Raw genomic sequence first — 27,223 nt, forward strand, 5'->3', positions numbered from 1 at the left:
GTCAAGGTTGGGGATCTCCAAAGCTTTCCTACTAAATCTGGTTATGTAATCCCTTAAGGATTCATTATTATGCTGAACAATTCTATATAAGTCACCTGTCATTTTCTCAAAAGATCTACTACAAGAAAATTGATTATTGAACAAATTAATCAAGTGAGAAAATGATGTAATGGTGTTGGAAGGAATACTTAATAACCATTTGAGGGCTGGCACCGTTAATGTTGAGCCGAATCCCTTGCATAGGCAAGCTTCTTTGATATCAATGGGGATGGGGTTGATCTCCATCTTTTCTCTGTACTGAGCTACGTGTTCCTCAGGATCCGTAGTGCCGTCGTAGAGTTTCATGCTGGGTGTCTGGAACTTCTTTGGGATGTCCACGTCACATATAGGCCAAGTAAACCTAGATAACTTATGGCTACCTGCGGGCACTTCAGCTATGGGACGTATTATCCCTGGGATACTGGAAATCATTTTTTTCATTTTCTGCAGTTCCCTGGCTATCTCGGAGGTTATCCCCTTATCCTGCACATGGCCACGGTTAGTGTATAAATTAGTATTAAATAAACTGTTACCGAGGTCATCGTTAGATCTCTGGTATCCTGAGCCTTGACGGCTAGTTCCTCCATTGAGGGTATCCTCAGGATAAGGCGACGCCTGCATTGGGATGTCATCTCCGACATGCACTTCAGAGGACACCACGGGAGATCCTTATGAGAATATGCTGGCTGGCATGGTTGAACGAGGCTGCATGTTGATGAATTCTCGCCTCGTTGGTCTAGAAAATTCCGAGGATACCAGAAGATAAGATTCTCCGTATCCTGATTACTGCTGAGACGGAGTCGTTGTTGATTGTGTCCCCAAGGATCTGGGATTTTGAAGGATGGTTGATCCTGGAGAACCAAAATCAAGAACCCTGGGCATGATTGGAGTAGCCTCCTGCCCTGGCTTCTTTTTGATTCCTTCAATCTCCTTAAATAGCCTTGAGTTAGTCTTTTCTTGCTGCTCCATGTGTGTTTTGACCTGTTTTATCAAAGCAAAAATATCATTGTTAGAAATAACCGGATCTACCCGTGTAGAGGATCCTGCGAATGGTGGAAGTTCTCCTCTAGGTTGAGTATTTTTCTTCGGCAATGGTGGAGGTACTGGGTTGACATTTGAAGCAGTAGTGACCACTGGAGCACAGACTGAACTAGTTTTTGGTTGTGAGGCCATTGTCCGGAGAGTAAAAAAGTGATTGGAAATGAAATAAACGGATTTAATGGATTAAAGCACCGTTAGCCCCAGGGTGGGCGCCAAATTGTTTTGGTAAAAAATTAACAACAGTGATTTCGTAACCAATTTAGTAAATCTGGACTAGGTGCTTGTAAAGATAATATAAACACAGAGATTTGGTGCGAGGAAAAAACCTGCTATCCTTAGGATAACAAGAAAAAAAATCCCGGGTGGTGAAAACTATCACCACCGGTTTATTAATAAGAAAGGTGATTACAAGTGTGGAGCTCAAACTTGATCGTGATTACAGAGAATGCGAGTACTAGTAAGTTCTTGGGTGCTAGAGTGTGTGTGGTTTGATCCGTATAGAGCTCTATTTATACAAATAAAAAGCTAACAATATGACCTATAATTTAGGAAACAATTGGACTAAATCCAATTAGCCGTTAATCCTCTCAATCAGCTCGTTTCCTTTCTTGCCACGATTTATCAAATGAAGTGCGAGTCTTCGGGGAATAATAGCAACGGTCTTTGACTTGGTAAACAAGGAAAGTCTACGGACAAATTGTTAGTTATATAATGTATTTAGGATACCTGTTACCTTGGAAGATACCGCATCCTGGAGTTGTTCTAAATATTACGTTTGCTAAGGATACCGAAAAATCCGAGCCCTAACAATATTGTATTTTAGACATCTTGTACGTTTAAGAATATTTAGTTTTAAAAATAGTTACAAATATAATCTTTCAACTTCAAGAAAATTTTGTTAATTAATAAATTTGTTAAACATAAACCATCATCAAATTTTTTTTTGAACGACTAATTTAGATCACTTACGGACTACTGGAGTATTATCGTGCCACTAGTGGTACCACTCAATCATATCCACCACCAAGCCACCAATTTAGAAGGAAACTTAATATTTAAGAAAAACCCACTCTTGTGAGATTCGAACCCAGGACCTTATGATCACTAAGTCTTATCCCACTACCAAGATACCATTGGACTAGAAGTCCTTAGGTACCATCGTTATTTTTACCCATTTATTTGAAAACTTCATTTAAAATTTGTATTCCTTCTATATCTTTTAGTATATTATGTTTAAAAGGAACTTACAATTGGGATGCGCTTGTTTTTGTTGACGTTTCAATGTAAATTTTATTTTTATTTTGAGGTGTTTATTATAACGTACAAGTTAATTAAGCAAAAGTATACAACTTAAATATGCAATTATGAATTTAAAACATAATTACCAACTTTAAACCTTCAATTATACTCAACTTTTGTCAATTTAGGTAATAATTACCATTCCATCCCCTTAAGCTTAACTCATATATTCATTTATTTTCTTTTTACTTTCATATCTTTGAATATATAATAAGTTTTAATAAATTTCAAACATACAATCATGACGCGTTTTTTTTGTCGACATTCGATATAAGATTTACTGAATATCGATGTGCATGCTATAAGCAAAATGATTTCGTGACATTTAAAAAAAATTATCAATTTTGATTCGGGTCAAAATGCTAAGCAAAATGAGTTTCGATTATTTTTTAAAAATATTATTTTTGTTATATGCAATATGAATTCGGGTTATTTAACAAAAGTATCAATTTTTGCTCTCGGTGGACATTAAATTTTTGGTCGTTTATAATGCAATATTCAATTTTATTTATTTATTTATTTTTTTGAAAAAAAACGTATCATACTAGATGTTAAAAGGTTTTGATTATTAAAATTCTATTTGAACATATTGTCATCGCCGCAACATCGCACGAGTTTAGTTATTAAAATTGGTTTCTTGTTCATATTATTTTTTTCTTTCTCTAATTTATATATCTAACTTGGCCTTTGACTGTATCAGTCTTGTTTATCTTTGTTAATTGGTTTAATTTGTCTTTCTATCACTTGTTGATGAACTAGAAAAATCAAAGTTTGACTCACTCAATTAGTCAATAACATCCATGGTATATAGTTCCCCGTGATTGATTCTTCGAATTTATTAGCTCTTATCATGCTCAACATGTTGTTGGTCCATGCATTAACTACACGTCTACTAAAGCTCTAGCGTTAAAGCTGACTTGGCAAAGGTTAGTAAGTGGTAAACCACTCATGGGTCAAGGGGCGTTAAAGACAAGATGAGTTAAAGCGTTAACGAGCTTTAAAATCATTTTTTCACTCACACACAACAATTTAAGAATTGTTTTCTATTTTTATTTATTTATTTGGGGGGGGGGGGGTCATTGTGGTTAAACAATTTTCTTTAGGTGAGATGGACTAAAAAGGGGTATAGCTAACGATGTAACGCCTACATGAAGTTAAGGAGCATGAATGTATACCCATAGCCTAACCATAAGTTCTCCAACTTCGACACGTTGGAGCCCACCAAACGTGTTAGACCTGCCTTGACCTTAACGAATAACAATTGATTCATGTATTATACGTCCTTTCACTATTCAATAATTTTTTTTCTATACTTTTCTCAGGACATTCACAATGAATGCTTTAGCTAAATATCTGAAACAAATATAGTTAAACATTTTGTATCATGTTCATATCTTTATTACATGGTCTTTTCACAATTTGTGATCGCATGCACTATGTTGGATTTTTATCATGCTTTTAACCTATGTAGTGGCGAATAATAATATCTTACTCAGGCCACGGGCAGCGAAACAAAGTAAGAGCTTTAGAACCACATTTAATTAAAGTCTCAAAATCCAAAAAAAACTAGTTAAATATAGATATATTATAATAGATAAAATAAATTCAAAGTTATGTATTGATTTGGTCGTAAGCTTGGTTGCTGTTAAGTTATAGGTTATGAGTTCAATACCCTCAATAAGCATATGACCTTTTTTATTATTAATGAAAAAGCCGCGCAATCTTATTTCGATTTAGACCTTTAAAATCGTTGAGCCGGCCCTGATCCAACATGTGGATTGATATTAGTAATACTAGCTTTATTGTATTACCAATGAACACACTATATATGCATTCTACCCAAATTTATTGTACACACTATTAATATAAATAGGGACAAAGACTGATGGTGAAGTTTCAAATTGTGCATTGGCCCATTGGTAAGACATTGCTGCCATAATTTGAACGTGTGGGTCTCTTCTTCTTCTTAAGTTCTTATTACATACAAAGACTTTGATTCATTAGCCAATCCAAATCCGCATAACACTCCAACATTCTTAAGTTCTTATTACATACAAAGACTTTGATTCATTAGCCAATCCAAATCCGCATAACACTCCAACAATCATTTTCTTTATCATATCTTGACCAACAAAACAAATGGATGAACATGAACATGAATATGATCAACATGATCATGAAGTCCCACATCATTTCATCTGCCCAATCTCCCTTCAAATCATGAACGATCCGGTGACCGTCGCCACGGGCATCACCTACGACCGAGACAGCATCCAACGGTGGCTATTACACAACCAAAACAACACATGTCCGGTCACAAACCAACCACTTCCCATCATCACTGACTTCACACCCAACCACACCCTCCGCCGTCTAATCCATTCGTGGCGTGTGTCGGGTCAAGTTCATGCGAACCAACCGTCGTCCGAGGTTAAGGTAATAGTCATTAACCTAATCAAGAACCTTAATCTTTCAGAAATGAAAGTTTCATCACTTAAAAGTTTACAAAGTCTTGCTTCCGAAAGTGAACATATTAGGGTTTTGTTGAAAGAAGTTGGTGTTGTTAAAGCTGTGATTAATGTAGTTGTTTCATGTTATTTAAACCAAACAATTGTTGGTTTAAAAGAAGCACTTAGTGTGCTTCATCTTGTTCAGTTTACGCATGATGATACGCGATCGATTGTTTCAAAACATGATAGGGTCATACATTCTTTAACATGGGTTTTGGACCTTGATGTTTTTGATGAAGAACCAAACACAAGGTCCATGAAACTACATGCAATAGTTTTACTAAAAGATATTATACACAACGTGAAATCGCTTATTCTTGAAAGATTAAACCGGGATTTCTTTAAATCGATAGTATTCGTTCTTCGACATCGAGAAATTAACAATCTTGAGCATGGAATCAAGGAGGTTTTGCATGTGATGCTTACCACATGCACATGGCCAAGAAACTGCTCAATGATGGTTGATTCGGGAGTGGTTTTCGAGCTCGTTGAGCTTGAACTTGGGTCACCCGAAAAGGGGGTTACCGAGTTGATTATGGCTGTGTTGTTTCACTTATGTTCTTCGGCTGATGGGCGGGCACAGCTTCTTGGTCACGCGGCTGGATTAGCCGTGATCACTAAGAGAATAACGAAAGTGTCTCAAAAGGTCGACGAGAGAGCGTTGATGGTCGTTTCGCTGATATCGAAGTATTCGGGGACGGATGGGGTGTTTAAGGAGATGATGAGAGTTGGAACAGTTGAGAAGCTATGTATGGTGCTTCAAGTACATGGTTTACATTCATACTCGAGGGAAAAGGCTAGTGAGATCCTTAAAAGACACTCAAATGTGTGGAAAGACTCTCCTTGTTTAGATGTTACTCTTCTAACAAGGTATCCTAGTTAATTAAGTTTGGTACTACATGTTTTGGTCATTAAACAATAAACACATCAACTGTAATTGGTTTTATTTATATACTTGTTTTCACAATGATTTAATTTGATATTATATATAAATTAATGAAAAACTATGAAAATATTTAAGATAGTGAATTAACAACACAAGAAATAGAATGAAGAAACTAAGAGAGGAATAATGCTAAATTCCTATTTAGCATTGCTCCATAAATTCCTTCAAAGAGATTGAGTAGCAATAATTGATAAATGAAGGAAAAGACGAGTAAAGCTACTTTCTCTATATGTTTCTCTGGAAAATAAGGCCACGCCTGATTTTCCAATGAGTGGATATCATGTTTTTGAAGGCTTTTAAGATTTCATAATTTGATCAAAATGCTTGTACCATGGATTTTAAATGCTAAACAATGTGTAATTGTTTCCCAAACTAGGACATTATGGTTTAAATGTCTCTCTTTAGGCGATTCGTACGTACTCATATGATTTAACATAGAAATTCTTGAATTATGATTTGTAATAGTAGTTGTTACTGAGGGTTTAACCCTAGAGCAAATATATTATGCCCAAACATGTCTTATGTTATTGCATTTGAACCTGGCATAAGTGACTAGGGGTGTTCTTCGGGTTCGTTTTTCGGGTTTCGGGTTTTTCGGGCCGGGTTCTTCGGGTTTCAAAGTTTTAAATCTTAACCCGAAACTCAACCCAAATTTCTCACGGGTTTTTCGGGTTCGGGTAATTCGGGTACGGGTTTTTTCGGGTTGGGTTAATCGGGTTTCAAAGTTTTAAATCTTAACCCGAAACCCAACCCAAATTTCTCACGGGTTTTTCGGGTTCGGGTAATTCGGGTACGGGTTTTTTCGGGTTGGGTTAATCGGGTTTCGGGTATCCTAGAAAATGAAACAAAAAACCAAAAAATTTAAAAAACTTCAATGCTAAAATTAAAAAAACATATTCTTATTTGCTCTTAATGTAAATAATCAAATAATAAACCAACATAACTTGTTAAAGTAATAAAACAATTCAAAAGAAGAGTAAAACTAAGTAACTAACTCGAACCATAATCACCTTCAATCAGACGTGATTTGGTTATTATATTACGGTTGCTATTAGTAATAAACGGAAAACATAAATTAACAATAAACAATCGATCCATAATAGCTGAAATGACAACAGTCGATTAGGCTCAGATTCTAATAACTTCAGTAACTAATACTAGGCCTATTATACTTAAATATATATATTTAATTTCAAAACTAAAAGTTTATTCGGGTTTTTCGGGTTGACCCAAAACTTATAAATCAAACCTGATAACCAACCCGAATTACTTCGGTTCGGGTTCGGGTTAGTCTTTTCTCGGGTTCGAGTTCTTCGGGTCGGGTTAGTTCGGGTTCGGGTATTTTTCGGATTGGGTTTCGGGTTTTGGGTAAAAGTGACAGCCCTATAAGTGACACATCGCTATTGAAAATAAGTCAAAACTAAAGCGACCATTACATAACATTTCAACTTCATTGTCATATCCAATTTTCTCAAAATCACATTTCAGCTTCAATGCTATTATACCCATCCTCTCCACAAACATACTCATTTAATACCCATTTGAAAGGGAAAATCATAGGATTGCAGTCCGACCGGTTATACTATAAGTTAGCCAATCAAGAAAATGCATAATCCACAAAGATGGAGGTTGCAGAGATGCAGATGTTTAGGTGAATGTGTAGACGCACGAGGTGAGGGTTGTATCCTTTAGGGTCTGAAAATTCTTTAGTTTTTTTGTTTATACTTGTTATTGGAGGTGAGGGTTGTAGCCTTTAGGGTCTGAAAATTCTTTAGTTTTTTTGTTTATACTTGTTATTGTATGTTCCCACAACGTACATATTTTTTGTGATTTTAAGTGTTATGTGCATGTTGTTAAATGTTAAGTGGTGTTTGCTTCATTCTTATTTGTCTCATATAATATTTATATGCTAAAAGTTTATGATATGAGTTGTTAAAAACATTTGATGAAGGGCAAAAGTGTGAAAAACCAAACTGAAAATCACAATCTTGAACCAAAAAGCCTCATCCTTTCAAACCAAACCAAACCAAACCAAGCTTTCCTTGTAACACAAACATTCAATCTAAATCTATCAATCATAGGATATATATAAAGTGATCATAAACACATCCACTTGTCACCAACCAACCACCGCCACCACTCCACGTCAGCCATGCCATTCCTATCCCTCCTTTCCCGACCACCGACCACCACCACACCACCCGTTTCCACCGCCACGTCACCATCAAATCCTCCTCCGCCCCAGTCCAACCCTTAACCCAAGACGACCTCAAGAAACTCGCCGCCGACAAAGCCGTCGAATATGTCAAATCCGGCATGGTCCTCGGCCTGGGCACCGGCTCCACTGCCGCCTTTGTAGTTTCCAAAATCGGTCAACTTTTATCCTCCGGTGAACTCACCAACATCATCGGCATACCCACTTCTAAACGGACCCAGGAACAGGCCGCTTCCCTCGGGATCCCGTTATCCGTCCTCGACGACCACCCCAGACTCGACCTCGCCATCGACGGCGCTGACGAGGTCGACCCGAACCTCAACTTGGTCAAAGGCCGCAGAGGTGCCCTCCTAAGGGAGAAGATGGTGGAGGCCGCCTCCACGGCCTTTGTGGTGGTCGTCGACGACTCCAAACTTGTTTCGGGCCTCGGGGGAAGCGGCCTGGCAATGCCGGTTGAAGTCGTGCAGTTTTGTTGGAAGTATAATTTGGTAAGGCTTCAGGAGTTGTTTGCGAGTGAAGGGTGTGATGCGAAGTTGAGATTCGGTGATGATGGGAAGCCTTATGTGACGGATAATAGTAATTATATTGTGGATTTGTATTTTAGGACGCCGATTAAGGATGCGTGGGCGGCCGGGAAGGAGATTTCGGCGTTTGAAGGAGTGGTGGAGCATGGGTTGTTTTTGGATATGGCCACCGCGGTTATTATTGCCGGGAAAGATGGTGTTAGTGTCAAGAGCAAGTGAGAATCATGTATTTTAGAGTTTATGTCCTACTTCATTTTTTATTTTTATTTTTTTTTAATTTATTTTTATTTTTATTTTTATTATTTTTTTTATGTCCTACTTCATTTGGGCTTGTATATTCGAAATGATGTTGATTCAATGCAAAGGTAAATCGTATCAAGTTGGTTGATTAAATCGTTAGAGTTCTAACACGACTCAAACAGGGTGTCGGAAGACATTGATCCTAACTCAAAAGACTTAAAATCATGTAATCAAGAAACGACTTATTTAGTCCATTGGTCTGGGTTGTAAACAGGTTATAATAATGAATTAAACATGTTGCAAATGGGTTGGCAGGTCTATCAGTTTAATTACACGTGTTAAACAAGTCAACTCAAGCATGACCAATTAATTCAACGTGTTAAATACGGCAGCTTGAATGTAACTCAAATTATGAAAAGTGCAGGCCTTAAAACCTAATTATCACCACTAATTTCATTTTGCATTTTGATTTTAAAACATAATGTACTACATTAAGTTGCATAATCACCAAAACTACAAAATATAATCAACCAAAAAGGAAGCTTTAACATAAATATACTGATCTGTAGCAGCTGTTGATCAGATTAAGGAACAGAAGCAGCTTCCTTGCTTTCGATTAGTTTAATGAAGTTGGCAACAATTGTCTTGCCTTCAGTAGTTATAATACTCTCCGGATGAAACTGCACACCCTGCAGTTATTAAAACAACATAATATTAGCAATACATTTTTTTAACTACAAAATAAAACAAGATCCAGATTGACTCTAATTTGAGTTAACCAGACCTGCAAATGTCGATACACTTTATGGCGAGCAGCCATAACAAGCCCATCCTCAGTCCACGCGGTAACTTCAAGTTCATTATCAGGAAACGTTTCCTTCTCAATCACGAGGCTATGGTATCTACCAACTGTAAACGGGCTGGAAAAAAAAACACAAAAATAATAATAAGATTACATGGGATCCACTAGTACCCTTCTAGCCAATGAGATAACATACTTAGATATGCCTGTAAACAAACCGTCTTCCCCGCCCTCGTCATGATAAACAAGTGAACTTTTCCCATGCATAACACCATAAGGCGACCGCACAATTTTCCCTACAAAAAGTTATTAACTTGTGTTTTAATATCATACATATAATTTCATACGTACCCTACAAACTTGAAAAACATTATATATACCCTTGCAAAACTAAAAAGATCATATATGCCCTTACGAAGTGGTTAAAATTTCAAATATACCAAATTCTTAAAAACAATTTAGCAAATGACCATTTTACCATTTTACCCATCTTTAACTTCAATTTTTTTATCCACCCAAGTGCAAGAGTTTTCTCAAAATATTAGATTGCTTATCGTTCGATTATCATGCGATTATATCTAGTTCGATTATCTAATTGGAGTTTGATTATCTGATTCGAACATGCAGATTCAATTGTTCAATTATCTGCAATCGAGAGAATAAAAGTGGACAGATTACAGTTTGGTTTGTTTACTTATCGTCAATGTCAAACAAAATCCAAACGAAAATAGAGGACGCCAAACAAAATCCAAACGAAAAATAGAGTTAAAACAAATATAACGGAAAGGGGTAAAATGAGCATATAACTATCTATGATATTTTTAGTTTTGGTTGGGTATATATGAAAATTTTCAACTTTGTAATGATATATATGATTTTAATCCTTAAAAAATGTATCATACGGATAACAAAATTACCTCCAAATGCTTCACCGATGCACTGTAATCCCATGCATACACCAAACAAAGGTACCTCGGGTCCAAGTTCCAGTACGGTTTGTAATGATATTCCAGAATCTTGTGGTGCACCTATAAACATACAATGCACAGTAGATTAATATCAACATTATGACGGTAATATTAAAACAAAAGTGGAATGATAATGTGTTACCTGGTCCAGGTGATATAAGGATTCCTCGTGGATATTTCCTATAAAACATAATATGAGATATCAAATTAAAAATTCAAACTACGAATACATGAACGTTATGAAAGTAATTACTTTCTTAATTCATCAACGGTAAGTTCATCGTTCCTGTAAACCTCAAAGTTGCACCCGAGCTCGCCCATATACTACAATACGTAAAAAGTTAAAAACATTAATTATAAGTTTATAAAAGTTAACAAATTAAGTAAAGAAAATGAGAACCTGGCAAAGGTTATAAGTGAAACTGTCATAATTGTCAATGACAATAATGGGATTGCTGTTCTTGCTCACGACACCTATCGAGTTTGAAGATGCATTTTCATTAATGGCATGGCATAATCTTGGAAAAACTTTAGCTTCCTTTGACCGTGCACTGCGTATGGTAGCATTATTTACAGAAAGGAATTGTGGGGCCCGGTTGAGGTATTGAGTGTTCTGAGGTAGTAATGAAGATCTGACTTGAATCGGTGAGTTTTGAGACAACGAAGAAGCCACCATCATCATTCTGCAAGTTTAAATGTCAACCAATTGACAAAAGTTAGTGTCTCACTGTCTCTTATGTGCCGTTTAAAACCTATCATGTCATTAGATTAACCAACTATTATGCGGTTGATCAATTACTATCAGTGTTGTAAAAATCGCAATTAGTCACTGATTTGATGCTCATAGATTTTATAAATTAACATCCAAACTATTACAAAAAAATGGTAAGTAAACAGGCAAAAAGCTGCGCCGCAGCCCCCTTTTGGATAGCAAACGCGATCCCACTAATCAGTATGCCACCGATTCGATGTCACATAATCGGACCAACAAATCAGTAGTCACTAGTCAGTCAAATCCGGCCAAAATCATCCCGAACCAGCTAAATTTGGGTCAAAATCGGTCAAAATCATTTGAGTGTCTAAAAAATTATATATGAAGTTTTGAAACTTTTTGTTATATACACATAAAATTTTTAAAAAAATTACAAATAACATTCAAATCCGATTAATCCATATTAATCACCATATAGTACGCCACCGCCAGACTAGCCCAACGAGTTGTACAACACTAACACATAATATGCTATTCATCTCACAGCTAGGGTTTCAAATAGCTATTCAGTTATTCATTATTTAAAATGAACAAAATAATAAAATCATAAATTAACTCACAAAAATGCTAATTCAAAACAGTCTATAAACTAATAAAAACCTAATTTAACACTACAAATCAATTCAAATAAAATCATAAAACCCTAACTATGACCAATCGAGCAACAATCGGCGATTAAATACGTATACGTAGACTAATTACGATTCAATAATAAGTAAACTGTAAACGAATTAGATGTAATTGATTCAACACATGATTAATAGATAATAATTGGTTAAGCTAATCATATAGAAGTAACCTTGAGTTGCAATGATAGATTGAAGCTCTGTCTGTTGTTCGATACAAATGAAGAAGGTGTATGTATAGATATAGAGTGTGTGTGTGTGTGTGTGTGTGTGTGTGTGTGTGTGTGTGTGTGTGTGTTTAATAGTTAGCTTAGTGTGTACGCAATCCGATTTGTTTCACACTTTCATGCTATTAAATTAAATGCTTTCAACAAAATAAAAACGTAACGTCTTTACTTTATATAGTTTTGGAATTATTATTATATTGCTATATTTGTTATAACGTTTTTTTGTATTCCAATTAATGAAAATATATCAAAAGTTGTGAAAACTGTATGTTATACGTGTGTGTAGTGATTTGAATGTGACATATAAGACGGTTATGTAATTGTTACACTTTTGTTCTTCCGATGCTTTGATTGTTTTCTATGAATTATGCGGTATGCGGTATATACAATATCGTTATTAGACGAGTGTGTGCATGGTATTGTCACACGCTTACACTTAAATACAAAAATCTCAAATTCATGTAATCGTGAACTCTTGTCGTTATTAGACGAGTGTGTGCATGGTATTGTCACACGCTTACACTTAAATACAAAAATCTCAAATTCATGTAATCGTGAACTCTTGATTGATTGATTTATCTTGTATCACTTTAATTAAAAACTTACGAACTAGTTTTATATTTTTAACTTTTCCAAGTAATGAGTGTGAAAGAAAAGATATTTGTATATGAAATAAATTGTAAAAGTAGGAAAAAAATTTAGTTTTAATTTTCAAGGCATGCGAAATAAGGTTATAAATTTTAAAAATTCTTCCTCGTTTTCGTGTCTTTATTAAATTAACTAATAGAATTGTATTAACACATTTGCCAGAGTATTGATACAACTGTATCAGATGCATTGAATTGTGTCAACTAGAAATTATATTGGTATTTTATAATTAGAAATATTTTAAAAGCATAACCACCAATACAACAAACATATAAACTCATTAACTTCGTGAATTATTAACTTACCTTTTTATGGATTAAAAAATTCAATTACCTTTTAATAAACTTTTTAAGAATATTTCACTTTCTGATAAAACTTTTAAATATAAATAAATATCTTTTACATAATTAAATATCAATCATAAGTGTAAAGTGTTGGTTTAAGTGTTAGTATCTTTTTAACTTTGGAAATTGGAAATAAATAATCCTACAGTTTTATGTATTAGCTAATAATAATTTCACATTTAAAAATTACTACCAATAGTCCCACCATTCAACTATTTTTCTCACAATGGTCATTCGTTAAAAAATACCTAGCGTTGTTAAGTTTTTTCCTAGTTTCAAATCGATGTTTTAGGGCTTTTGATCGGAAAAAGGATACGAGTCGACCGATGTAAAACTTATCTCGAAATTGTGATCCAAATGACGAAAAAATGCTTCAATTTGTGTGCTTGAATTTCCAATTAACAAAAATCAAGCCATTTGAATCACTGTTTCGAGATAAGTTTTGCGTTAGTCGACTCGTATCGTTCTTCCGATCAAAAGCCTTAAAACATCGGTTTGAAACTAGGGGAAAAATATAGCGACATTATGTATTTTTTAATGGAGGACCATTGAGACAAAAATAGTTAAAATGTGGAACCTTGGTAGTGATTTTTAAAAGTATGATTATTATATCGGTTTATACACAAAAGGTAAGATTATTTATTTCTAATTTTCCTTTTTAACATTTTAATGATTAGAAAATACAAGACTAAGAAACATTATAGATGGGGATCTAGGAGTTCAAGTGGTTTCTTATATTAAGTGGTTTTAAGGTGCGTATCTAGTTATGTTTCTCTTCAACCGATTAAGGGTTCGATTCCCATTATAAATAATTCAGATTTCAATTAGTAGTATCTGATTTAGCCGTTAAAAAAATGTTATTTTCAGTGTCATTGTCTTATCAAACATCAATTTATTACATGATTTCCCATGTAAATTCATATGTTTCTACTTGAGTATCTAGGTATAAGAGTCACACTCACACCTGCACAAGCTTCAACCATATGACAATGCCAAAGCAACCTAATATATGGTCGATTGACTCGATTCCTTGCGTATTTGGATGCAGATTTAATGATATGAATTCTATTATTTGCAAAAAAAAAAAGAAAAAAAAAACTCAAATATTTGATGATTTAATATTAAAAAAAACATAATCTCAACTATTTGATCACTTGTAGCAAAAAACTTCTGGCAAATTGGTAAGTCTGGTTGTTGAAAGAAATAGAAACCAGGTCCCATCTCTGATACACTAAAACTGTTAATTTCATAAAACTCCCATAATCGTAGGACCAGTTTTTGCCCCCCAAAAAAAAACAAAACAAAAAGTGGCCCTCATTATCATTATCATTATCATTGGCTAAGCTTCCGTTTCTTAGCAGCCTTTCTCATCCGTTCCAGCCTTTCTTCCTCTTCAATTTTCTTACGCTCTTCTTCATCTTCCATAGCAGCAATCTTCGAACTAGACCACAAAGTAAACTATATTATAAGACAGTCCGGGTTGGGTTGACCAGAAAGGTCAACATGCGTTCTAGACTTGTTCTTTGTTAAATAGTTATAGATATAATTACTGACCTGCGTCTCTCCTCCATCATGATGTGATTAAAACCAACCTCCATGTCACTGTCGTCGTCGTCACTAACTCCGCGATATCTGTTGGGATCATATCTGCACATAGAACACAACTCAAGGTAAGTCATCAGCAATAGCAATGTGCTTTTGATTGAATGTTTGATTTTGATGTTGGAAAACCTTAAAACCAGGTGAAGTCAGAAAGATTTATGCCCAAATATATATTGATTTTATTAATAAATCTTTTTCTTGGCAAAACAAAATTTAATTGAATATGAGTATATGATCCGTTTGAACTTTGAACCAAATATCTTTTTGTACCTAAATGTTTTTGTTAACTAACGATTAACTGATTATTACACATCTAGATCAAAGGCTACACCCATAAATTTAATAAAGCGCATCAGCTATTTCAGCTTTTACGGGTTTTGTTTCAACAGTTCAGTTAATTTCGGCTTCTTCGGTTTTCTATACACGCAAACCCAAAACCGAACTGCAACTTCAATTTTTGGAGGAAAAAAAAGAGAAAAATACTGTCAGTTTTGGGATGGGCTAGGTTATTTTGGTTTGGTTATGTCAGTTGCAGTACAGATCAGACTTATTCGGCTATATAACTAACAGAAAACTGAAGACCAAAATTAATTGAAAACCGACTGGTTAATACATTTCCAATAACCGAAACTTTCAGTTATGGGATAAACGCAGACCGAACCAAACCGCGTGCACAACTAATCAGCTGATTATTTATATTAAGAAAAAAAATTTTCTTGGAAAATTTAATGCGAAGTTTATACCCAAACATATTTCTGATCATATTGAAGGCCTTTCTATCGTCATCATCGTCATCCAATGGTCGAGCCGGTCTTTTCTGCAACCGTTCCCTTTGCTGTGAACTGGCTGGCGGTCTACCTGGAGGTCTAGCTGGAGGTCTAGCTGACTGCTGCTTTATCTGTTGGAATTAAAATCAAGTCAAAGTCAAACACATGTTACATTTCAATCTCTTACGAATCAATTTTCATGCATACACATGCAAACATTGAAAATATCATATATATATACCCCAACCATAACTAAAAGATATATACACCCAATTTTATTGAATTGACCATTCTACCCCTTTCCTCATACGGTGTGTTTATACCCTACTTTTCTTTTATTTCGGTACCAATGGAAAACTAATGAATATAGTCCATTTTCTAATTTGTGTGCTCTTTAAAAACTTAATATAAGAAAAGTGTTTCGCCCATGCATCATGTACGATACAGTAAAAGAAACAAGAAAATTAACTATATTAGATAACTACTGTTTATGGGTTAAAAAAATAGGTATAAATGGGTTAACAAAAACTATGCCTAAAATGGGTGAATAAAAGTTATAAATGGGTATATATGAAATTGTGAAGGTTTAAAAAATAAGGGTAAAATGATCATTTATTAAGTTGTTTATATAAATTGAGTTTATATGATACTACTTTCTAAGGGTGTATATGATATTTTTAAAGGTCAAAAGGGTCAAACCTGAGGCTTAGAAGAGACCACGGGCTTTCTAAGAATGTTTCCATTTGTTGCTCTCCTTTCATCCTTTCTATGTTCCACAGGTTTCTTGTGAAGTGGTGGTGGTGGAGGTCTTGATGGTTGATGTTTGTGCCCGTTAGGTATGGAGCTTCTAGAAACTGGTGGAGGGATCGCCTTTGACTTATTGACCATTGTCGGTGTCTTTGAAGGAACAGGTTTCGGTAAAAGCCGACCGGGCCCGCTTCCTTGGTTTCTACCGACTTGTTTTCTAGAATCTAATGATGTTGAATGTAACTTACTGGCGGTGGTCGGTCTTTGACTTGGTTGACCAGATTTAGGCCTCGTTTGAGTTGATGTAGGTAAGGGTTTCGGTTTCCTCTCTTCGTGTTGACCGTTAACTACTTTTCTGCCACTAGTTGTCAGTTGTCTTTGTGACGTATGGTATTCTTCTGCATATTAAAGATCATGCAACTATTTTAATTTATTCCATACAATGTTAATAAACAAAAAACCTTACAATATTAAAATGTCGTATATTAATGTACCGGGTTTTGGAGGGGAGATACTTTTGGGAGGATTCTTTTGAGGAACCGGAAGTTCAGCATCGTCCGCTAATAGAAACGAGTAATCCCGTGTATTCTTAAGCATTTGGATTTTTGCTTTTGGTTTCGCCTTTAAAATTGAATGAAAGAAAGTGAAAAATGAATATATGTGAGGATTGTAAACAAATATATTATATTTGAATAAAACTAAATCTCACCAAAATGTTTACTTTTTGAGGTTGCTGCTGCCCGTTGGGGTAAGGTTTTGATACTACTGGATTTGAAGAACCAGTCTTGTTTGGCTGCAGGAGTCGGTAATGAAATATTAATATTTACACATAACGTGGTAGTTATAAAACCAATTACTATATCATATCAATTAAAGATAAAGAGAATACATACAACACTCTTAGCTTTTGAAAACCGTTCTGCCAAATGTGGATTCTCCAACAGCGACTTGCTTTCTTGAATTACTCTTTGAGCAATAACTGGTTGTGAAGGCCCAAAAAAGGATCCAAAACTGCAAAATATATCACAATGAGTGAAACTTTTAATTATATGCAGATTGACAAGTTGGATTTTTACATAATAATATCTTCATGTAGTCTCACAATGTAGACTCGTGCATGCAAAAAACAAGCAATCCCAAATGACACAAAATAATTAGAAATCCCAATGTATACCATCAAAAAGACATTAACAGTTACATCTTTATATGAGGTAAACATTGTAAATTGTCATATGCTATGAGTGTTTAACTAAATACTCCCACATAAACATTTAAAAAAGGCGATAATACTCACTTGTCATAGGGCATTTTAGTCTTTTTCTCCCTTGAATTTCCAAGGTCAGAGCTCGGATCCTTATTCATCTTCTTCCTAATAGACTCCTTCAACTTTTGCCTCAATTCAAGGTATTCTCTCTCTTCCTGTGTAGGCATTCTCTCCTCTTCATATTCATATTCATATTCACCGCCTTCCTCTTCATATTCCCCACCTTCCTCCTCATGTTCTCCAACATCATCCTCATAATCTTCATACTCCTGCATAATTGTCACCATAAACAACAAAGTGAACTTGAAAGATAAGCAACCAAAACACCAGACAGAAAATAGAACTTGGAACTCCAAAGTTTGCTTACATCTAAATCATATTCTGCCATTGTACTGTATCTTCAATCTTCAAAGGTCTCCTAGCTCACAGTTAAGATACAAACTGCATAAAACAGCATAAGAATAAAATTAAGGTTAAAGTGCTTAAATAGAGCTAAAGTCCCAAATTAGGGGAAAATCAAACTGAAAAATTATCCTTAAAGTGCTAAATAAAGGAAAAATCAATTGATAAATTAGATTTAAAGGGCTAAATTAGGTGTAGACCAAATTCAAATTAATAATTGATAAATTAGGGTTAAAGTGCTAAATTAGGGAGAAATCAAATTAATAATAAGGGTTAAAGAGCTAAATTAAGGTAAAATCAAATTGATAAATTAGCTTTAAAGAGCTATATTAGGAGAAAATCAAATTCAAATTGATAAATTAAGGTTAAAGTGCTAAATTAGGGGGAAATCAAATTGATAAACTGGGGTTAAAGGGCTAAATTAGGGGAAAATAAAATTGATAAATTAGCTTTAAAGAGATATATTAGGAGAAAGTCACATTCAAATTCATATACGGTTAAAGAGCTAAATTAGGGAAAAATCAAATTGAAAAATTAGGGTTAAAGTTCTAAATTGGGAATAAACTGCAAAATTAAGAGAGAATCAAATTGATAGCTTGCACATTGAAATTCAATAAACAAAAACACAATTCAAACTCAAATTTAAAAAAAAAAAAAAAATGCGAACCTTCAGGAACTCGCAACGAAAACCTTAAAAAAATCCTAATCAATACCTCATCAAATCACCAAAACTAAAGCGTATTCATGAAATTAGACCTAATTTCTTACCGGATCGAACAAAAATAGCAAAAAAAAACCGAAGGAAATAGTTCAATCGAAAGAGGAACTCACAGAAACCCTAATAACCGTCGATATCGCTTGATTGAATCAATTGGCTCAGCTGTTGGCGTTTGTTTGATGAGATTGAATGAAGCGAATAATAATATTAATATATATATAAGCTGAGAGATTGAATGGCGGTTACGAGTCCGGTGACGGTTGATGAGTAGTCTCCAGTTTAATGCTCCGGCGATAAGTTACGGCCCAAGCGATTGGTTTGGTGGTTCGTTTTGGTACCCGTGGTTTGGAGTTGTTTATATACTCGCACCGTGTTGGTGCTTTGGGTGAGTTACAAAATACGCCCCTAGAGATTTTGATTTGTTTTATTAGTACCTTACGGCCGACATATCATTCAGATGGGCTGCTGACTAAATTCATAGTATGGGGATACACTCGTCTTTTGATCCGAGACCAATGTGTGTGAACACTCGTCTGAATAGACAACAGTGCGATGAGATAAAAGTTCATTCAGTTCAATGATCCAACTGGTGAATGGCACCTACTAGCCTTGTCTCTTATCACATTAGGTGCGATCAAAACTAAATGATGATGGGAGAAATCGAACCTGGATCATATGAAACATCTGGTTTGTTAAAAACACTAGTTTTGTACACCTAGGCACTAGGGATGCTAACGAGCTAAGCTGCTTGCGAGCTACTCGAGCTCGAACCTTGTATGGGAAGCTCGTTTAGGCTCGTCAAGGCTTGCCGAGCCTTGTATAATTTTATGTTTTGCCTTAATTGGACATTTATGTATTAGTTTCACGTATCATAGCCGAGCTTTGGCTAGTTTAAGGTGCTACACAAGCTCAATCTGAGTTTAGGCTAATTTACGCTGTGTTTCCGAGTTCTTTTAACGGGAGAAAGGAAAGGAAAAGAAATATTTTCCTTTCCTTTCCATTATTCTCTTTTCCTTTCTTTCCTCAATTCCTTCCATTTTGGAAGGAAAGATATCCTTCATCTTTTACTCTTTATTTCTCTCATCTTTCCTTTCCTTTCTTTTCTTTCCTTTACGTTGTGTTCCCGAGTTAACTTAACAAAATAAAAGAAAGGAAAAGAAATTCTTTTCTTTTCCTTTCACACATCATATCTCTTTTCTTTTCCTTTCCATTCAATTCTTTCCATATTGGAAAGAAAACTTTCACCCTTTAAAACCTTACATTTCCCCCATTTTTCCTTTCCTTACTCTCCTTAAATGAAACTTGGGAACTCAAGAACACAGCGTAACTCGAGAACACACATTTTGTTCTTTCATTCCTTTAATGAAACTCACGAACACAACAAATCCATTCCACCCATTCCTTTCTTTCCCTTCCATCTGTAAATGAAACTTGGAAACAAAGCGTACGGTTTTCTTAAAGATATAAAAATAATTAAATAAAAACATATATAAGTTAACTAATAGATAATCGAGGAGCCGAGCCAAAGCTTGAAAAAAAACAACTCACGAGCCGCGCTCGAGCTTTAGAAAAATAGCTCGAAACAAGCCGAGCCAAAGCTTGAAAAAAATAACTCATGAGCTGCACTCGAACTTTAGAAAAAAAGCTCGACACAAGCAAGGCTCGAACTCAATCTTTAGTAATTCAAAATGATCAGAGCTCGAGCCTAGTCAAGCTCAAGTTTGGATTGGCTCATTTACACCCCTAAGTGTTGCACAAGTTTAGTAGGTTGGTGGGGAAGTAGTCTCCCTCGTTTTAGGTTGCATGCTTACTTTTGGGTCATACTAGGGACACCCCCCTATACGTTCCGTATATGATATACAGGGTGTATATGGCCCTGTATAGGCCCTCATATAAGATTATACGGGGTATATAGAGGTATGGGGTGTCCCTAGAACCCCTCTTACTTTTACTGCATTTCAGTTCATGCATTTTGTTTTAAGCTATTTCTTTAAGCTATTTTGCATGTGAGATGAAATAGAGAAGAAAATTGTTTCAATTTTGTGTTCTTTTTTAACCTAATTTCTTTATAGATTAACAAACTATAAAAATGCATCAATTTAGATTTATGCATCAAATAGTGTAAAGTTTATTTGTTTGGTATAGAAAAATAATTAATAAAACATACATGGTGCTTAGAGATTGGATGTTTTAGACAATTTATTCGTAATACCTATTCGGGAAAGAAAACTAGATTACTAAAGGTAACTTATGTTTCATATGTTTGTTTTCTTTACGACGCTCCTGATGTTTGAATTCTCCCCATTTTGATAAATGGTAGTTCTTACTATTGCTTTACAACAATTAGGAAACCCCCTTTGAATTTAACAATTAGATGGACGACCAAAAAGTCTAAAATTTAATAGGATTTTAAGACATGATAATATTAGTTATTGATTGATGGTATGCTTTATTTCATATTAATTACTTATAAAACGCATTAATATGCTTATTAAATTTATTTGTTACCATATTTGTTAAGGGAAAAAGGAGTTAAAACGACTTCTCAATAGACATGAAAATGATTTAAGGAAATAAACATTTGATTGGTTAAACCGTCAAAGTTATCAAAATAATAATTGACTTTTTACTTAAAGATAAACATAAACTTCTAAATATTTTTAAAAGTAATCGGAGGTTTTCGTTCATATGATTTATTCAAATTAGTTATTTCAGTTCAAAAGTTTAAAATTTGTTTTTATCGTCTTCAAAGTTTCATTCTCGTTGCAATTAAAGCAAAGGCATCTAACATCATCAAATTATTTTATCAGTTTAGTGTGAAATTACCATAATTCCCCTAGACCCCAACTTCTCCACAACACTTCATCTTAATCCTCTTTCTAACCCTAGCCCCCGCCCACTTGAACTCCCGGTGAGTTCCAACAATCACCACACCACCTGATGCATAAGAGAGAAAATATAGGTCAAATTAAATCTTATTCACACACATGAACATAAATTTATAAATTTACGTCATCAACAGTCACTACATTCAATTCATAGCAAATTTAGTTCAAAATTGAAACATCCGACTCTCTCGCACCACTAATATTGTTTGCTTTGCACACGAAGAGTTCACTGATTTGTTCTTGATTGACTAGGTAGAAACTTCTCATCAGGTCACTCATCCTAGTACTATTTCCACTTGATCATGCTTAATTGTGGAGCTCTCCTCTCGTTCACTAACATTAAGCCCAAAACGCATTGGTGATTTAAAAGGCGGGACATTTATTTATGAACCAATAATATCTCATGTCCACTGTCGATGTGGGATTTGCCTAGGATGTTAAGAACACTCCTCCCCCCCAATTGTACTCATCGTCCTCGATGAGGTTTGCCCCACCTTCCAATCCAAGATGTGGGATTTGTCTAAGGTGTACCTCACCACACCCCCAGGGACTCACCGTCTCTGATGAGGTTTGCCCTACCATCCCGAACGGCACAGAAGTGACTCCGATACCACTTGTAGCATCCGACCTCTCGCACCACCAGTATTGTCCGCTTTGTCCACGAATAGCTTACGGATTTGTTTTTGGTTATGCATGCGGAAACTTCCCATGAGTCACTCATCCTGCTACTACTTCCATCCGAACACGCTTAATTGTGGAGCTCTACTCTCGTCCACTAGCGTTTAGCCCAAAACGTTCGTGATTTAAAAGGTGGAGCATTTACTTATGAACAAAAAATCTCTTTTATCCATTGTCGGTATGAGATTTACCTACGATGCTACAAAAATTATTCATTTGAGATCAAACAAATTCAAACATATGCTGTCAAAACTAGTAAATATGAACGTAATTGTATGCCTTCAGCTAATAATCCTAGTTAATGATTATAAAAGAAGAAATTAAGTTTCAAATATAAAAATGAAATTAAAAGACATATGGATGTAAATAGAATTTATAAGAGTACCATGGTACAAGGTTGAAGCTTGACATGACGAGCAAAGGGTTAAAGCGTGACATGACGAGCAACACACAAACTTCACATTATGTGGGTCTATACATGTTTTGGAGAATGTGTTCGTAGGGACATAGGTCAATGTGTCGACAGGTGCAAGTCTCACTTTCAAAAAGTTTTTTCCTCAGCGGGGTGGGGGTGGTTTAAAAACCATCACTTGCTCCCACCAATACAAGGGTGTCACCTTACCCCATCACTAGTGATGGAATTTTGGTGGGGGTGGTGGTGTGGTGTGGTGTGGTGTGGTGTGGTGTGGTGTGATGGATTTTTTTTGATATTTTTTTACAACTTAAAAATTAAAAACAATAGTAAATTAAAAAAAATAAAAGTTACATTAAACAATCTACTCCTCGTCCGAATTCGGAAATTCCAAACCTAAAGAACCTACAAGTTCAACTAAATCATATCTCAACCGATGGTGAATATCTTCGTTCCGCAAGTCTAATTGCACGTTCTCAGGAACGGGAACTTGAGTAGGAGGATCCGGCACCCAATCTGGAGAAATTGCACGTCCGTCTTCTTTTATTAGCATATTGTGCAATATGATGCATGCATATAATATGCTAGAGATCATGGGTTTTTTCATTGCACGAACCGGTCGACTAAGTATGCACCATCTACCCTTTAAGACACTGAAAGCTCTCTCGACATCTTTTCTTGCAACTTCTTGAACGCCTTTCCCTTGACCTCGACACGAAACGAAAAGGCTTTCACAAAAACAGCCATGCCGGGTAGATACCATCGACAAGAAAGTAGCCACGTCTGTAATATCTCCCGTTGACAAAATACAGACAGAAGGGTACGGTACCATCTGTCACGCTTTGAAACAACGGTGATGTGTATAGAACACTGATGTCGTTGTTTGAGCCAGGAACACCAAAATAAGAATGCCAAATCCATAAATCATTTGACGCAACCGCTTCAAGTACGATAGTCAGTCGTTTGATATCACCCCTAACATACGCCCCTCGAAACTCCCGTGGACATTCCTCCATTCGATATGTGTACAGTCGATGCTACCGAGCATCCCTGGAAAATGCCTTCTAGCCTCATGCGCGGCGTAAAGACGTGTAATGTCATGTCTTGTTGGTTTTCGTAGAAACTCTTTGCCATACAATTTAATAATCGCGTTACAAAAGAATTGCAGACATTCACGTGAAGTTCTCTGAGACATTTGTAAGTATTCATCGAATTGATCGGGTGGGTTACCTGTCGCTAATTGACGAATAGCGGATGTGCATTTTTGAAGCGCCGTAAAACTTCGTTTGCCCCTCGCGTCGTAAGATTCTTGAAACAATTCTTCGCTTGCTTCGACGTCCACTACAATCTTTAAAAATAAAGATTTCGGCAAACGAAACCGATCCCTGAACGTCTCGTCATTGTATTTCGGCTCCTCCACAAAATAGTCGTTCATTAGCACTTCGTGAGCATGTATACGATCACGATCCATCATTTTTTTCTTTGGACGGGTCGGGCCTTCAAGTTCGTTATATATCAATGGGAACCATTCAACAATGTCATCGTCCGAAGACGAAGAGCTATCGGTGTCTAGCGGAAACGAGTTGCTCGGAAAATCCATATTTTTTTGTTTTGAATTGAAGTGGTGAAGAAATAGGTTTTTTTAGTAGAAGATTGAGAGTGTTTTGAGATGAATTTGATTTTGAGTTTGATTGAAATGGTTGTTCATTTATAATGTTTAATTTTTTTTTACACCCAACGGTCGGATTCTTGGTATTCACCACGTGATGGCCATCACGGCCGGACCCCCATCACGCGTGATGGAGGGACCGGCGGCGGTGTTCGTGATGCCATCACTCGTGATGGCCCTTCCATAACGGACCACCCCGTCTCCCCTTACCTTTTCATTTAAATTGAGTTATGTCTACAAAATTATATTTTTTATTTAAGTATGTAATATTTTTAAATATATAAACTTATTAATCTCTTATAAAAATAAATGTACTAATCTATAACAATGAATTTAAAGATTTTATCTCTTCTTTCCTTGTAAAATCTAAGAATTTTTTAAAATTAAAAACATGTAAAGTTTAAGATTTTTAACAATCTTAACAAAATAAAATAAAAGCTTTTATTTTAACAATCTTAACAAAATTATATTTTTTATTTAAGTATGTAATATTTTTAAATATATAAACTTATTAATCTCTTATAAAAATAAATGTACTAATCTATAACAATGAGTTTAAAGATTTTATCTCTTCTTTCCTTGTAAAATCTAAGAATTTTTTAAAATTAAAAACCTGTAAAGTTTAAGATTTTTAACAATCTTAACAAAATAAAATAAAAGCTTTTATGTATTTTATTATTTTACACACACATATGAGTCTATGACCTTTGATGACATTTTAACTTTTTGCCTCCTTATGACTTTTTAACTTTTTAAAAAGTGAAATGATGTTTGGAAGTGCTTATGATGTGAGTAGAGAAGTTAGATAAGTAACAACTTTGTAACTTACGACTTTTTCATAAGTCATCAGAAGACAAAAATAAGAAATCCCAAACACCGTTTTAATCCTATTATATATTGATGATTTGATTCGAAGGCTTGATTATAGTTTCTAAGCCTTGAAGGTACGCTACCAAGTCACTAAAAAAATAGAAGTTGAAAGAAAGAAACCACTTAAGGATTTTTTTTTTTTTTGAATATGCGAGGCACTATTTAGTCATTTCCTCTATATTTATTTTTAACAGAATTTATGTTTTTCTTCTAAAGCTAAACATATGGGTTTCTGCTTATGTTTTTAACACTAGGTTACGTACCCATATACTACACGGGTTGAACAATTAAAATGATATAATAACAAAATATGTAAATAATTCTTATAAATACCATATTACATGTGATAATAAAAATAAAATTACAAGAATGTATCCTGAAATTATTGTATTTCTGTTTTACTTTAGTTACATCATTTCTAGTAGCATATTGGATAAAAAAGAAAAGTCTTTAAAAATCTTTTTTATAATCAAACGACTCCAATTTAAACTAAAAATGCTAACCTTTAAAGCATGTAACCAAACAAACCCAATTAAACTGAATACCAAAAACAAATTAATGAAGAAATCATTTTAAGCATTGAAACTAATCACCATAAAACTTACAGAGAAGAAAACAAAATGCAGTTCATCTCCTTCACCAATTGTGTAGTTTGCTCTACTTAGCTCTTCAACCAACTTTAAACAAACAAACCAATCAATTAAATCTCTAAATACATCATCCAATTTATAAGCGAAAAGCTTGCAATTCACGATTTTTAATACAAACTTCTAAAATAGAAAACATCGCATTCTTGTTTCTTTGTGTATTCTTTTACATTGCCAAAAGACATCCATTTGTGAAACCAATTGGGTTGACCCGTTTTTACCCACGACAACCTGTTTTGGCACCTCAATTCAAATTTTTTGAGAGGAAGAGTTTACTTGTGAATTGAAAACAAATAAACTAAACTTTACAACAATCATCTTCAATCTTTGCTCATTTCAACACACGCTTGTAGCTTGTGGTATTTATTGTTGAATTTTGACAATTGTTACATGTTGTGAGATGTCACACCCCGACTTAGGGCCTAGGTGTGACACCCGTAGTTGGTACCTGTTTTGAATATATATCAGAGTTACGGGTTATTAGTGGAAGTCTTTTAATTATTAATAAAATAATAATTTATTTTGAAAATCTCTTTGGATAATAAATATCCAAGTATTTGATTTACAAACCTTTGTTTATTCTAGTTTACAATATTTTATTTATCGAAAACTGAGCCATCTCTATCTGCGAGCATCTATCTTCAAGAGTGAGTCTTATTCATTGCTATCTGTGCTATACTTGTTTTCCTGTAATGAGAGGAAAAATACAGCAACGATATGCTGGTGAATCGTTGACTCTAAAAACATTTAATTGACAAGATAGTTTTGGAAAAAACTCAGCAGAAACGTCTCTTATATCTGAGAACTTGTGCCACTACCATACACACACAATTATGGTTCTCCAAGAACTCATGCCCATTGGAGAACTTTCGTTATGTCTGTTAGCCTGCGGCCACGTAGCCTTGATTGATAGGTTAACAGATATGTTTGGATCCAGACACATGTGTATTCGGTCTGAGTTGCTTTTATTTTCTACCTTGTGACTTAGGGATCACGTAATCCCTTAAAATTGAGAGATCACGTAATCTCATGTTTGACTGACTGTTTAAGATAAACAACCGTTTATCTGACTGACTGAAAAAGGTTTAACGTATTCACCTGTGATTATGATTGTGAATGTGTTTTCTGAATGATGTGGTGATCTCGTTTGAAAACCCTTGTGAATGAATGATGATTGAACTATAAAAAAATAAGTTTATAAAAATACCCGGATCGTCTCTTGATCCAGCCACAGACCTTTAGTCTGGTTTCGATAGCTTTAAACCTTGACTGATCATTTGTTTGAATAAAATATTTAAACCCGTAATCTTTTCATTTGTTTACAAATCATGTGTTGAGTTTCTTCTTCATGAAGAACA

At 34.9% G+C, this 27,223-nt stretch overlaps 2 protein-coding genes and 2 pseudogenes across 4 annotated transcripts; 2 read left to right on the plus strand and 2 right to left on the minus strand.

Moving 5' to 3' along the window:
• The first annotated feature begins 4,518 nt into the window (after positions 1-4,518).
• Positions 4,519-5,772, plus strand: LOC143579745 (E3 ubiquitin-protein ligase PUB24 pseudogene; annotated as a pseudogene).
• A 1,685-nt stretch (positions 5,773-7,457) lies between these two features.
• On the plus strand, positions 7,458-8,793 carry LOC143579746 (putative ribose-5-phosphate isomerase 3, chloroplastic pseudogene; annotated as a pseudogene).
• A 526-nt stretch (positions 8,794-9,319) lies between these two features.
• LOC143579759 (anthranilate synthase beta subunit 2, chloroplastic-like) lies at positions 9,320-11,266 on the minus strand. Its single transcript, XM_077062973.1, has 7 exons — positions 10,985-11,266; positions 10,838-10,908; positions 10,727-10,764; positions 10,534-10,644; positions 9,813-9,912; positions 9,599-9,734; positions 9,320-9,503 (listed from the first exon to the last, which is right to left on the minus strand). Exons 1-7 carry the CDS (start codon positions 11,264-11,266, stop codon positions 9,399-9,401), a joined length of 843 nt encoding a protein of 280 aa, XP_076919088.1. The 3' UTR covers positions 9,320-9,398.
• A 3,254-nt stretch (positions 11,267-14,520) lies between these two features.
• Positions 14,521-19,023, minus strand: LOC143579760 (uncharacterized). 3 transcript variants are annotated; one of them, XM_077062975.1, is made up of 10 exons: positions 18,815-19,023; positions 17,949-18,022; positions 17,612-17,850; positions 17,211-17,328; positions 17,027-17,110; positions 16,812-16,938; positions 16,270-16,712; positions 15,547-15,701; positions 14,756-14,848; positions 14,521-14,642 (listed from the first exon to the last, which is right to left on the minus strand). In XM_077062975.1, the coding sequence occupies exons 2-10, from the start codon at positions 17,967-17,969 to the stop codon at positions 14,534-14,536; spliced, it is 1,389 nt and encodes a 462-aa protein (XP_076919090.1). In that variant the 5' UTR covers positions 17,970-18,022; positions 18,815-19,023; the 3' UTR covers positions 14,521-14,533. The 3 variants fall into 3 exon arrangements, with proteins under 3 accessions (XP_076919090.1, XP_076919091.1, XP_076919089.1); XM_077062976.1 differs by having other exon boundaries at positions 15,547-15,689; positions 16,270-16,715; XM_077062974.1 differs by having other exon boundaries at positions 16,270-16,715.
• Between the last annotated feature and the right edge of the window lie 8,200 nt (positions 19,024-27,223).

Source organism: Bidens hawaiensis, unplaced genomic scaffold (assembly GCF_021521415.1).
Source record: "Bidens hawaiensis isolate Kalapana, Puna unplaced genomic scaffold, B.hawaiensis_p1.1 tig00029930_1, whole genome shotgun sequence".
In the NCBI taxonomy this organism is placed as follows: domain Eukaryota; kingdom Viridiplantae; phylum Streptophyta; class Magnoliopsida; order Asterales; family Asteraceae; genus Bidens; species Bidens hawaiensis.